At 40.1% G+C, this 13,960-nt stretch overlaps 1 protein-coding gene across 6 annotated transcripts in view; it reads right to left on the bottom strand.

Annotated features, from left to right (window-relative positions):
* Nucleotides 1–13,960, bottom strand: part of LOC133530513 (vinculin) — a 66,277-nt gene that overhangs the window by 12,468 nt on the left and 39,849 nt on the right. For 3 of the 6 annotated variants that reach the window (XM_061868436.1, XM_061868437.1, XM_061868440.1), the window contains 10 exons: nt 13,597–13,745; nt 12,151–12,216; nt 11,573–11,684; nt 10,738–10,831; nt 9,437–9,626; nt 8,064–8,300; nt 6,861–6,990; nt 6,114–6,170; nt 1,934–2,046; nt 1,259–1,349 (listed from right to left, as the gene is read on the bottom strand). In XM_061868436.1, coding sequence (XP_061724420.1) covers nt 1,259–1,349; nt 1,934–2,046; nt 6,114–6,170; nt 6,861–6,990; nt 8,064–8,300; nt 9,437–9,626; nt 10,738–10,831; nt 11,573–11,684; nt 12,151–12,216; nt 13,597–13,745 — 1,239 coding nt within the window. The remainder of the gene's footprint in view (nt 1–1,258; nt 1,350–1,933; nt 2,047–6,113; nt 6,171–6,860; nt 6,991–8,063; nt 8,301–9,436; nt 9,627–10,737; nt 10,832–11,572; nt 11,685–12,150; nt 12,217–13,596; nt 13,746–13,960) is intronic. The other 3 variants (XM_061868438.1, XM_061868439.1, XM_061868441.1) reach the window with 1 other exon arrangement.

Below are 13,960 nucleotides of genomic sequence, written 5' to 3'. Positions count from 1 at the left end.
ATAATCGATGTGCATTTTTGATTGCTCGTGAGTTTTTGTGAGATATGTAACACAGGGGTTCAGTGACGAAATACTGCATTTCTGCCACCGGTCACTATTAACCCCCTTGTACATAAACGTCTATTAAAGTTGACAAGCCGCTAATAATCGTTTGTCCCTTTCCGACGTAAGGGTATGATGGAAAGGAACAAACGATTATTAGCGGCTTGTCAACTTTAGTAGACGTTTATGAATAAGGGGGTAAGACTTTCAAGCCGAATTATGAGCTCGGCCGAATTTCACCTTCCCATACAAACGGAGTTTCGTTCTCATTTTAAAACCACGTGTTGGATTGTAATGAATCTGCACATACAAAGACATTAGGTATATATATGCCTGTAATTTATATAGCCCCAGTTTATAAAACAAATTAAAAAGAGCAAATATAAGTTTTGTATGAAAATCTTAAGGTGGGTCCACGCTAGGCGAGCCGCGCACGAGCTGAGCACGAGCCGAACACAATTCGTCTAGTCCACTCTAGACGAATTGTGTTCGGCTCGTGCTCAGCTCGTGCGCGGCTTTAATTAACACACTTTAATTAATTGTAATAAACACACTTTCATAGATTTTATAAAAAATGGACGACTTTTAATTTTTCATACAAGACAATGTATTATTACTTTATATAACCAAAAACGTCTCATTAATGACGCATCCTGACAACTGTCACAAGTGATCATGATGTACGAAATATATTGCCGATCGAAAAAAAATCGAAAATTAATCCGGTAGTGAAGACTAAACTAAAAAAAACTTTCAGAATTGTTTTATAGTACTAAAACCTACATCTACTTTAAGTTTGACGTTATATCAAAAATACACACTGTATATTTAGATAAACAGTTCCAACTGGTAAATCATCTAGATTTTTATAACAATATTAACCCTTTTCCAGGCCGCACCGATCTACAAGGTTTTCCCAAAAAATCCAAATATATTCCAATCAATCCAGCTTTTATGATTCATTTGAAGACGAGTAACATTTCCTGAAAGTGTAATCTAATTTGAACCTTAAATCGGAATACTAAAGTTGAAATTCTAATGGCGCGTATGTGGTCGATACATCGTACTATGCCTGGAAAAGGATTAAACTCAAATGACAGGTGTGTCGAAATATTTAGAAGATATTAAAATAAGGTTAGATGTGACATAAGTATAGAAATTAAAAACAAAGAGTAAAAAATGGTGTGAATGAGATGTGTTTGAAAGAGCAAGTTACCTTGAGCTCCCAACATGGTCGCCTTGACAGTGGACAGGATCTTCAGCTGGGTGCCGATGGTGGGGATGCGCTCGCACACTTGCAGAAGGTTCTGAAATTAAACAGTACCTTTATAGCCCTTATCCAGGTTATAGACGCCTAGTATTAGCAAAGGAATTTGTAATAGAGGTGGATTGTCAAAGAAAACTTTGTAGCCATAGTACATTTAATGCCATCTTCCGACACATGATTAAAACTTTTAGAACGCCATTTGACTTTGAACTCATCCTTATTCTTTCACTGATATCTGTTAAACTTGTCGAATATCAAAAAGTGGCGCCATCTTACCGGGCATAACCCAAAGGTTATGGCACCATCGCTCAAAACGATGCCGCCACACCTTTGGCCTTTGATGATGATTAGATGGCGCCACTTTTTGATATTTAACAAATTTCGGCCCTGAATCGCTGTCAAACTTCGGTTTTGTAAGAAGTTCCCTTCTATACGGTAGTACGATTATTTCTCTATCTGTGCCAACACTTCGGGTAGACACGAAACATCTCAAATAACTACTCTATGGTATGATAGTTACGGTTCAAATTCTCTTATCGGTACGATCCAAAACGAGGTTCCACTTCTAACAAGTAATATGTACCACAAATCTATAGAAAAACCAACTCTATGTCAAATACTTACGGTCCTAATTCTCTTGTCAGTGCACTCCAGGGCTAGTTTCTTGGCGAGCCTCGTGACTTCCTCGGACGCTTCGGCGATCGCCTTCGCCGTCGCGATCAGCTCACGCTTGCTGCCTGCAACGGACAGTGGACTTTAGCGGGTTGAAGATAGGGTTTGTATTTAATGGTCGATAATGTTAAAATCCAGTACAGTCGAGAACTATTTTTACAAAAAACTGAAACAGTGCAGAATATCATGCAATATGTAATGAAAGTAAATGATGACAAAAAAATGTATAAGTTTAAAGAATGTATTGTTTAACACAATACATTTGAGAAAAACTTGACATTCGTAATTCAAAGATTGAACGCCACTACCACAATTCACCAAAATCTGAGGGCCTACCGTGAAACAAGAAAATTGAAATTTCATTATATAACCTCTCTATCACTCTTGCATATTCGAGCGATGAAGAGGCAGATAACAAAATTTCCATTTTCTCGTTTCCCGGCAGACCCTTTGTAAACAAACCGCCTTAATATCGGTAAAAACTTGTCAATAAACAATTTAAGGCACAGTATGTATAAGTTACTCTATGGTTTATTCATGGTGCTTTGACGGCAAAACATTGCAGTAATACTCCCTATTCAGTAAGGATAGGATGGTTGCACTTTTATCGTCTATCGAGCATATGTCTCTCTCGTAGTTACGTACTTAGAACTTAACAGCTACGAAGACAAAAGATAAAACCACGATCGTCTTTCGCCCGAAAAAGACCTTAACCTCTTGACCGCCAAAGACGCCATATGACGCGCGCGGGTACAGCACAATATCAACCTTCATGCGTACCGACAAGGTTCACGATTACGCGCCGCGTACGATACGCGTGGCGTTCAAAAGGTTAATAGACGCTGAATGGATACGAAGGAATGCATACGTGAATAGGCGGGTCCACACTGCGCAAGCATACGCCGAGGCAAGTCTACACTACCCGTTTTATGCGCGAGGAAATTGCCTCGCGCGTATGCTCGCTCTGTGTGGATCCGCCTAATGAGTAATGCATATGAAAACTTAGCGTGGTCCGATTCCAGTCCAAAATCGCTTAAGAAAAAGAATCGTAAATGTTTCTAAACACCTAAACTACTTTCTAAAATAAACTCTAACACATACACACAGAGTATACATTGCAACAAGCAACTTACCACTCAGGTTCATAACGACCACTGTCCAGAAAGCGGTGGGCAGACAACGATTATATGGTAGCGATATATACAGACATGATATGACGTGATATTACACATTGTATGATTTTGTAACATAGAGGTATATAATGCCACTATTAGTGCAGTTCGCGTTAGTGAATGTGGCGTAAAATGTCTTGTAAATGATGATTTTGTTCGGATCCCTTTGTTCGACATAATTATTGAAGAAATGGTAATAACCGAAATTTATTTCACGAAAATACATAATAATTAGACTAACTATATACCTTAAAAGCTGTGGTTACCTATAATTGGACAAACATCTACCCTTAATGTTAATTCATTTGTAGTTTTACATGTATGTAAAATGTATAATTGTTGGTGCAATAAAGAATATTTACTTACTTACTTACTTAATGTTATGTAAGCTACAGATTATTTTTTCTCTGATGTATTGTCTGTTGGTGATCCTAAATAAATAAATAAAAAAACTAAAACCCGTTCTGAGCCATGCCGGGTCCAAAGGTCTCCATCGCACTAGCAGCGTTTCCTCGCTGTATGGCGATGGAGACCTGTTGGACAAGCCATGACTCAGAACGGGGCTCATTTCCTTTCTCCCAGAGTCGCTTGCCAAGCTCTCGGAAGAGCTTATTGAAAATCATAATGTAATGATTGTCAGATTATCATTAGTCATTATTCTGAAACCGTTAACTTCTCAGGATTTTCGGAAGGTTATCCTACTCGTACAGATAGGTTAGGTTTGTTTTATGGCAATCCTGAAAAGTTACGCGTTGTATGAAAAACAAATTATGACTAACGAAAATGCGGACAAACAATACATTATGACTTGAAACTTTATAGGAAACAATAGAGACCCGATTTTGTTTTGTCAGAACATACTCAAAGAAGTGAATATGAAGCCAACCTATAGCCAATCGCAAAATATAACTGTCCTATATCTAAACATCGACATATGATTCGCTGTCCGATTTTGGCATACCACATTGCATACGGCGGCGCAGCAAAACAAATTTTAACTTCATTAAAAATTATTGAAAAGATAATCATATAGCTATTATTTATTTTATTTATTTTAACCTTTATTGCACAATACAAAAAAACAAATGGCGGACTTAATGCCGTAAGGCATTCTCTACCAGTCAACCATTGGGCCAAACAGAAACTTACAATTGGTGCAGAAAAGAAAATCAGTACAGAGAGATAAATGTCACTATCTAAACACTACTATTATGAATAAACATGCATAAATACATAGTATTATAAATATTATAATAAATACAAACATATACCATATATACATACATACACAAGCCTTATTGAGCTTACTGTGGGACTTAGTCAATTTGTGTAATAATGTCCTATAATATTTATATTTATTTATACACATACATACATATATATATATAATATATACATATTTAAAACATTGTACCCATTTAAAACCGTCATATAGTCCTACAATGTTGGTGTACGTCCGAAAAGTATTTACGTAATTGGCGTTTTAAGGAAAATTTGCTCTGTGCTTGTATTCGGAGAGGAAGATCGTTTCAGAAACGAATTGCCTGGAGGGCGAAAGAGTTTGACATGAAGCCAGTGCGGTAAAGAGGAATAGAGAGTTTAAGACTTCGAGAAGTACGAAGGCCGGAACCGGGACGAGGTGTTACAAAAATGTGAAAAAGTGTGAAATTTTGATTTAAGGTAATCTGGTGCAGCTGGATCAAAGAGGATGGTATAAAGCACGCAAAGTATTCTAGACGACCGACGCTCGCGGATCGGGAGCCAGTTTAGTTTGCGGCGGAAATCAGAAACATACTTTCGGAGCCCGTAAATAAATCGGATACAATTATTCAGCAATCGATCTAATTTGTTAAGTAACTCCTGAATAATGTTGGAATAATACACGTCACCATAATCCATGACAGGCAATACTAACGCCTGAATAATGAGGAGTTTCGTGCTAAACGGCAGGAAATGTTTAAGCCGGTAAAATGAACGTAGCATGTTCTTATAGCTATCGTTCCGTGACACTTTTTACAACTGTTTTTTGCAATTAAACCCTCTTACGTCCTTTTACAGACGTTTAAGACATCTTAGATAACTTCTGCATCGACTTTGACTCTACTCATATTTCACGTAAAAAAACTAATCAGCCTGTTCCGCGAGGCCCCGGGCGGTTGCCCCGTTCGCCACCCCCAAAGGCCGCCCCTGCCTGCGTGTATACAATATTTTTATATATCAATATATATTACTAATTGCATTTGACGTTATTTCATTGTTTTTTTTTTTTGTAATGGTCAGTAATCTGACATGTCTGAGACTTTGGATCGAAAATGTCCTAAATGGCTTTGAGAATATGATGGCACTACACCTGTTTTTACTAAACTTTCCGTATCCCAGTTTATACGGTACTTATATTCGATTAGGTTGTGTTTCCACCAGAGATGTGCGAGGATGTGAAGCGAGGGATGTGTTTTTTTATGAACCAATAGAATCACTTCATTTACCTATCTTCAGCGCAGCTCTAGTGGGCAATTTTCTATCCACATGGAATCCAGTCATTAGTAAGCGGAAACGCATATCGACAGACGAAAAAAGGAATATCGTTAGTGTTGTGCATCGACAGAGTAACATCCCTAGTGCGCAAAACGTTTAAGTTGATAAACAAGACCAAGTGCGGGTAGTTCGAAAAACTCGCGCGGCTAGAAGATGTTGTTGTCAACTTTAGCCAGTCTTCTCCGAGACCACGGGGACAACGCCGTCCTCGAAACGTCGGAGGTAAATTTAAAACTCAATATGCGATCAAGTCCCTTTTCTATAATTTTATACATTTCTATTGGTTCTTAACAAACACATCCCTCGCACATCTCTGGTCGAAACGCAGCCTTATGACGTGTATGTACAATAGCCCACACTGTGAACTCACACAACTACTGGTATGGTATGATGGCGGTGTCCATACGAACACAAATAGTACATACTATATCGAAGCGCGCGGTAGGCTGTATTTGAGAAGTCCTGTTTGGCACGCAGGGATTCTATACATACCCATATTATTAGTATACTTAATACGATCTAAAAGTACAGTCAAGAGCAATCACAATCGGTCACTGTGTATGGAAATATACATGAAAGTGTATATCAGTCTTAAGTGTACACATGTGATTTGACTCCATAATTCTTCACATCAAATGGATATTTGAAAACTCGCTTCAAATAGTAAAACATACATACAATAAATAGAGTATCAATAAGCACACACATAAGCTTTGATTAATTTGCATACCTACATTTTTATGCTTAAAGCCAATTGTTAACAATTATATATGCTTAGCCGAAACTTTTTAAGTTTATCCTTAGCTGCAATAATAGTAGCGAATGAGCGCCAAAAATATTCTGTAGCGTAAAGAGATATATCTATATTATGTAATACAATTAGAGAGGCGCAGATGTTTTGAAAGCAATTTGTAGCACTGGGTAGCACTGGCGACAGATACTTTTGGCGCGTAAAACCATCCGCGGATAAAAGAGCAAGATTATAACCTGAAGTTGTGTATGATCCAAAGGTTTTCTCTATTATGAAATAGGGTAGGTTAAAATTTATTTTGATTGTACATTTCACGGAACAGATTTTTTTTTTCGGTTTTGTATAGGTATATTTCACTAAAGAATATTGTATTTTATTAGTAGCCTAGGCAAGGAAGAAGTAAGCTTGACATAAGACTTACCCTTAGAATCGGAGCGTACAAGTTCGGACAGGCGCGCCATGAGAATAGCCATGCGTTTGGCGGCGGCGATGATCTCGTTGTCTTTAGACGACCACTCGCGAACGGCCTTGTGGAGGTTGTGCGCTGCCACCTGAGAAAGTCGTCAATATTATTGGTAAATTCGAAAGAATATAATTCTGAAATAGTTTAATATTCTCCATGCAATTTTCATAGATGAGCCTACCACTGGAGGTTGCATTTTCTTTGTTCCCCTCATGGGCCACCAAGATTACTGTTTACATGCATTGGTATAATGAGACAGATGTTATCAGCCTGCCCGGCATAATTCTTTACGTAGCTTCCAAGTATCTGATATCGCGACTAGTGCCATGATACTGTACTCGTATCGCGACAGAATAGTGTTTGCGAGGGAATATTAACGTATAACCAGCGTTAGCATGCGAGTGTATTGTGGCCTTCTAGCGACTGCATCGCTGCAAAAAGTCACCGTATGCTATTTCCCTTAAGGTCTAAAGTCAGGTAATTAACTTACCAGTATAGGCGCCTATGGCCTGGAAACGTGCAGCGCTGACAGGGTTTTAGAAATTGAATTTATTGAAAAAAAACTTGTCGGAATGGGTTATCTCGGGTGAGGCTGCCGACTGAATATGTCCTCGCCCTCGTCGGTGTTGAGCGAGGGCGGGCGCGGCGGCACCTGCTGTTTTAACACGTGCACCTTATTGTATCGAAATAAGGTCTAAAGTCGCTTACCGGTATAGCTTTAGTCCGGTTGGGATCTGGCTACAAGCAGTTCGTTAGTTGCCCCTCATGGGCCACCAATATGCTACCAACTTTGACTGAGCATATTAGAGTCTTATTGCATCGAGATAAGGTCTAAAGTGTCATACCAATATAGGTTGGCTGGGGTGCGGCTGCTGACTGAATATGTCCTCGCCTTCGTCATCAGTGTCAGGCGGCGGATGGCGCGGGGGCGGCGCGCTGCTGGAAGGCGGCGTCGGGCGCGGCGGCGCCTGTTGTTTGGACACGTGCACCTTATTGTACCGAAATAAGGTCCAAAGTCGCTTACCGGTATAGCTTTAGTCCGGCTGGGATGTGGCTACAAGCAGTTCGTTAGTTGCCCCTCATGGGCCACCAATATCTTACCAACTTTGACTGACCATATTTGAGTCTTATTGCATCGAGGTAAAGTCCAAAGTGACATACCAGTATAGGTTGGCTGGGGTGCGGTTGGCGACTGAATATGTCCTCGCCTTCGTCATCAGTGTCAGGCGGCGGCGGGCGCGGGGGCGGCGCGCCGCTGGCGGGCGGCGGCGGGCGCGGCGGCGCCTGCTGCTTGGACACGTGCAGCGCCGAGAGCGCTTCGGGAAGTGCCGGCGGTGGCGGGGGCGGAGCGTAGTGACGGGATAGAGCGGATTCCACGGCGGAAGCGGCGTTGATGATCTGAAAAGTTAGGTTAATTTTCATCAGACTTGCTCGAAAAAGACTTATTACATGCAGGTGTACTGAAGGACAAAGGCCTATTTTGTTCCCGCGGGAGTTATGGATTGTGAAAAAAAGCTATAACTCCCAAGGGAGTAATACTTTTTTTTTTGTCACTTATTCATACAAACCCAGTAGCATAAATGAGTTTTACTCTTAAAATACTGACGTTTATAATTTAATATTTTTGTTTATGATTAAAATTATTTAATTTGATTAATTTAACAGCCGTTTAAAATATTGTTACATAATTTTCAATCGTGGCTGAATGCCTAATACGTCTGTGCCTAAGATGCCTAACCTGTCAAGAAATTACAAAATGGCGGGCGAATGTTTACTATGTCACCGTACTTAAGAATTATTTCGCTTAAAATTTAGTTTTTTCTTCGCAAGTGTGATGAAAAACATTGTGTGTAACTCCGGGGGTAAGAATATTGCAAACTCGGGTCTTTAATTCTAATTACCACCCTCGTATCCAAAATTTCACTTACCCCCCTTCCTGCATAATCTACTATTGTTAGACAGATATTCCATGAGATTATATACCTAATATTTTAAAATATAACATTGGTTAAAATAATACATTACGATACAAGTGCGAAAAATAGGAAATTCGAAATGAGTGGCGATAAATTAAAACACGACCGAAGGGAGTGTTTTAAATCGACACGAGTTGCGAATTACCTATTCGCACATGTATCGTACAACGTTTTACAGTACATATGGCCCTTTAAATGTTCGACACAGTAACATAATATGCTACTTCTCGCACTAGTGCTATAAAGTAGCCCCATATGTACTGTAATAAATATTTTAACCAATGTTCTTCACAAAGGAATATCTTACTTTTAGTAATAGTAGCGAGGTCTAATAAGAATGATTCCTTTCCACATGTGATGCTGAACGTAGAAAAGGTTTCATTTCCATGACTGAGGATTAATAAAAACTTTAAAACATGATAACATGACATATTTTTAATTTAAGTTATTGTTGTTCAAGAACTTACCGAACATAGATTCCGAAAGTTTTTCCTAATCCTCTTTTGTGCATGTACTACAAGATTACGAAGCAAAATAGTCCCGCGTTAGTGAACTGACCTCAGAGTTAGCCTGCCGCCACGCAGGCGCCTGCGAGGAGTCTCCCAAGGCCACGGCCTTGGCGCGGTGCACGGCCGGCGCGATGGCCGCTTGCAAGCGCTGGTGCGCGCTGTTTAGAGCGCGAGCGAATTCGGCGTCCTCGGTGTTCTCGCGCTCGGCGCCGCCGACGAGTAGAACGCGGTTTGCTAACCTATAAAAAAGCAAAATTGTAAACCCAAATTTTTATTATCTTGCAACGAGAAAATGAGTAAAGATTGACTTTAAACGTATTCAATTCAATTCAATTCAATTCAATTCAATTCAATACATTTATTTCAGGTCAAATAGGCCCATATAGTTTGTTAGTAATTACATTATACTATATTAAATTACACATTTACATTAATTAGTCTTCCTACAACTAAGGTTAGTAAACACATGACATAACATACTATTTCTACATACAGTATATTGGCTTGCCTGTCAGTACATGTATCATATGGCAATGATTCATGTACTGACAGTCAAACCTTGACGCAAGTATTGCGTAAGTGAAAATGTGTCTTTCTAAATAAATAAAATTCATCTATTAACTACCCATCGCTAACTGTTCTCGCTCGGGGAGTACTAATTAGGATTCCATAGTCTAATAAGGACGCCCGTATAGTTTCGTCATGTGAGACTGTCGGACCGTCTATCCTTCCATGATTTATTGATATGATAGTTATTTGTTTTACAAGGGGGCAAAGTTGTTGTTTAACCGCTCGTGCTAATATTCATACCCGAGCAAGCGAAAGATTCCAATATTGAACAACGAGCGTAGCGAGTGATTCGAGAAGTGGAATCTCCAGGCACGAGGGTTATACAAACTTTGCCTCCGAGTGAAACACAACAATTTTCACCACACCAAAGCGAGGAAAATACGCTATGAAATACCAATAAAAATCGAACTACATCAAGTCCATATGAACGTACTTATCTTCTAAATCATTACTTAGAAGTCAATTCTACCAGCTAACATAAGGAAACAACTAAAAATTTGCATCTGATTACTTTGCTCCACATGTGGATAAAATGCAATTTTCTCAGTCGTTTTTGAACAGAGAGCCCGGCATTTACCAGTTTGTGTGGTAAACATTATTTAGGGTATATCAACCCTACAGCGTGGGGCTTGGGTGTTGTTGAATGGGGGTGTTAATACGAATAAGGGTATTTAAAAGCCATTTTTGATAAGGTGGAGGAAGTCGAAAAAAGAAGAAGAGGGAAAAACACGTGTTAACTGAATAAATTAACTTATCAATTATTACAGTATGTAATAATACCTGGCGATGGCAGAGGTGTTGTCGACCATCTTCTGCGAATCATTGTTGCGGATGGCATCCTCGCACAGATATGTGTGTTTCTGCATCAGCTCACCTACAACACAAGTACACCTTTGAATTACAATCATAGTGTAGTTATACTTTTTAATTACTTTTTAAAAGGAAAAATGTTTCAACATAATTCACACCGGAGAATGAGAGGTGTCGAAAAATTACAACTTTCATAACGGTGGTTTAATTTATTTTTTATCTTTCATCGAATTTTCGTGAGGCATACTAACATTTACCTCCGGTTATTTCATCGCGCCCAACGCACGGCGGGACGTTCAGCAGTACGCGAAGCGCGGCCATCGTGAACACTACACGCACTGTTAGTGCTTGAAAATGGAGAGCTAGGCTTTCCGAAACACGTCGCGCGAGTGACTAAATACACGTAAGTTAAACCGTAAAATTAGCTCAATGGGACCCGGGTATGCCCTTAAACTACGTCCAAAAGAGAGGTATGGACATTGTGAATGTCATCTCGCCTTGTGTGGTAGGGCACAGCACAGCAGATGTCATTCCAGATCTAGAGCAGAGCCCAACTGGGGAAGTACCTCCACCTTACAGAAAACCGCAGCCAAATAACACTTGACCCTACTCATAGTGTTGTGTTCCTGCCGGTGAGTAAGGTTGCCAGAGCTCAACGAGGGGGGTGGGGTTAGGCTCGGCAACGCGCATGTAACTCCTCTGGAGTTGCAGGTGTACATAGGCTACGGAGACTGCTTACCATCAGGCAGGCCGTATGCTTGTTTGCCACCGACGTAGTATAAAAAAAAAATTAAAGTAATATTACCAGCTGTGCGCACAAAATCAAGCGGGTCAACGGCTTGGTCGCACAAGTCACGAACGCGCAGAACGGCGTCGGCGTACTGGTTCTTCAGGTTGTTGAAGTGCTCCTCTGCCACCTAAAAAAACAATTATTCATACAATTTTGTTATTTATACAATACAATTCGCGGTTCGCTCAATTTAATTGTATGTGACCGCCAAGTGGTTCGTTCAACGGGCCCTTAGTTGCACACAAATTTGGAACCTGAGGACAGGGCTCGGAACCGGTTTTTTGCAAAAACATCGAAATAACCATATATTTCGGTTTATTTTATACTCTAAATGTAGGACTCAGTTGTGTGTTCAGATAACGACTTCGTATTATTAGATTGCCTAATTAGAAATGAAGGAATTAACAAAGAACGAAAAAATACCGTTTTCGTTCCCATACAAAAAATACCGGTTTCCGATCCCTGCCCGAGGAGCTGATATTTCGTTGGCGATAGAGAGATCTATCGCTCGTAAATGCATGCAAGAATGATAGAGAGGCAGATACTGAAATTTTAACTTTCAGGGTAGGCCCCCTGAAGGGTTATTAACTCACCTTACTATCGGGATAGTTGAGCCTGATCTTGCCGGCTGCCACCAATTGGGGAGACAGTTTCTCAACCTTAAAGAGAAAGAAAAACGAGATAAATATATGTTAACCTTTCGCACGACTTGACTTAATATACTTAAGAACAATCAAAACGGTTCATTACCATACAAACTAACCCGTTTTCATAGCTTTTTCGATAAATTTCTGGTAACAATTTGACCCCTCATGGGCCACCAAATAGTATCAAAATACAACGGCTCTACATTATTTAAATGAAAGGTCGTTAGTATCGTATTTAGTTAGTGACTAAGCGTTAGCGAAGGTCTCCATTTCAGCTTGGGCAAAAACGTTTTCTCCTCTGCAAGTCGCATTTCTAAACCGATTCACGTGAATTTTATGAGCAGGTGCGGTAGTTAGATAGATTTTTTCTGCCGTTTCGTTTTTTTGGGAAATATTCAAAATGAATACAAAACAGCGTAACCACCTGCTCATAATATCACATTTTTTAAGAGCGTAGGCGTACGATCACGGCAGATGGTTTAGGTACCCCCCAATGCCTGCAGAACAATGAGGGATACGATTAGGGTTACCAGACATCAGGAATTTTCCTGACATATCAACAATTTTGGCCGTTTATCAGGAATGCAGCCAAGTCAGGAAATTGCAGGAATTTTAATGCATCAATAGATTTATTTATTATGTACCGTTTTATTCGCCTTCTTCGCGCCGCTCGCGAAATGTTAGAAATTTTAATTGAATTGAATTGATATATTTATTTCGAACTTGACGTCCATAGGGTTAGGTAACAATGACTTATGTATCTAGAGTTAGTATTACAGTTAATTAGACAAAACAAACTATTGGACAACCAAACAAAACAAAACATTACATAATATTTATAAGTTTCGCGGCAGCACAGCAACAGGTGAGTGTAGCTGCACGTACCGCTTGACTAGGGGCGAGTCCCAAAGCTGCGCCAGCGTACTTAGGATGCTGTTCGTGCTGCTTCGGCTGCGAGTGAGGAGTGAAGCGCATCGCTTCCTCATGATGGCGAAAAAACAGTCTGTTCGTGCCTCAGCAAACATCGCTGAGGCACTACAATACCGCGGCAACCTGAACAGCATCCTAAATGCATCATTATATTGGACACGCAGAGCGCTATACGCCCGCTGCGTAAAGTTGGCCCACGGACCGCACGTGTAGAAAGTTTGACAAAAAGCTTTGAACAATATTAACTTTACTTCTTTACTAACACGTGCAAACCTGCGGGACAACATGTTACAGCGGACACACAGCGCCCGGCGCTCCCGCTCGATATGATTAATGATTAATGATTAATGAATCAATAGATTTATTTATAGGGTACGGCAGTTAAAAGGTTAACTATCGAAATAGACTTAAGGTATGATTTTTTCTATTCTGCCTTTACTTCAATAAAAAATGTATTGTTACCTCTCTAGCATGGTGGGTGAGCTGATCAGCAAGCCTCTTATTGTGGTGGGAGTTAGCCGCTACCATATGGGCGGTGGCGGCCGCTCGTTGGCTGAACGCCTGGAGGGCTCCTGCCTTGTCGTGGAAGTTTGCTTCCCGGCCTGGTGTACCTGAGAAGTGAAGATAAATTTTAGCCTTGGAACTTTTTGATTCTGTCAGTCAGAAATAAGCTTGTAAGTGTATCTTTCCATATTTGGGGCCCGATCCATCTTACTTGTATATCTCTGTACCTTTCAGAAATATACCAATGTACAAATAGGTTAGTGTAAACGGGTTTTTAGCCAGTTATGCAGTGAGTGTTACGTGCAACGATGACGTCACGCAG

The sequence above is a fragment of the Cydia pomonella genome, chromosome 23 (assembly GCF_033807575.1).
Source record: "Cydia pomonella isolate Wapato2018A chromosome 23, ilCydPomo1, whole genome shotgun sequence".
NCBI lineage: Eukaryota > Metazoa > Arthropoda > Insecta > Lepidoptera > Tortricidae > Cydia > Cydia pomonella.
This window is presented reverse-complemented; position numbering and strand designations above follow the sequence as displayed.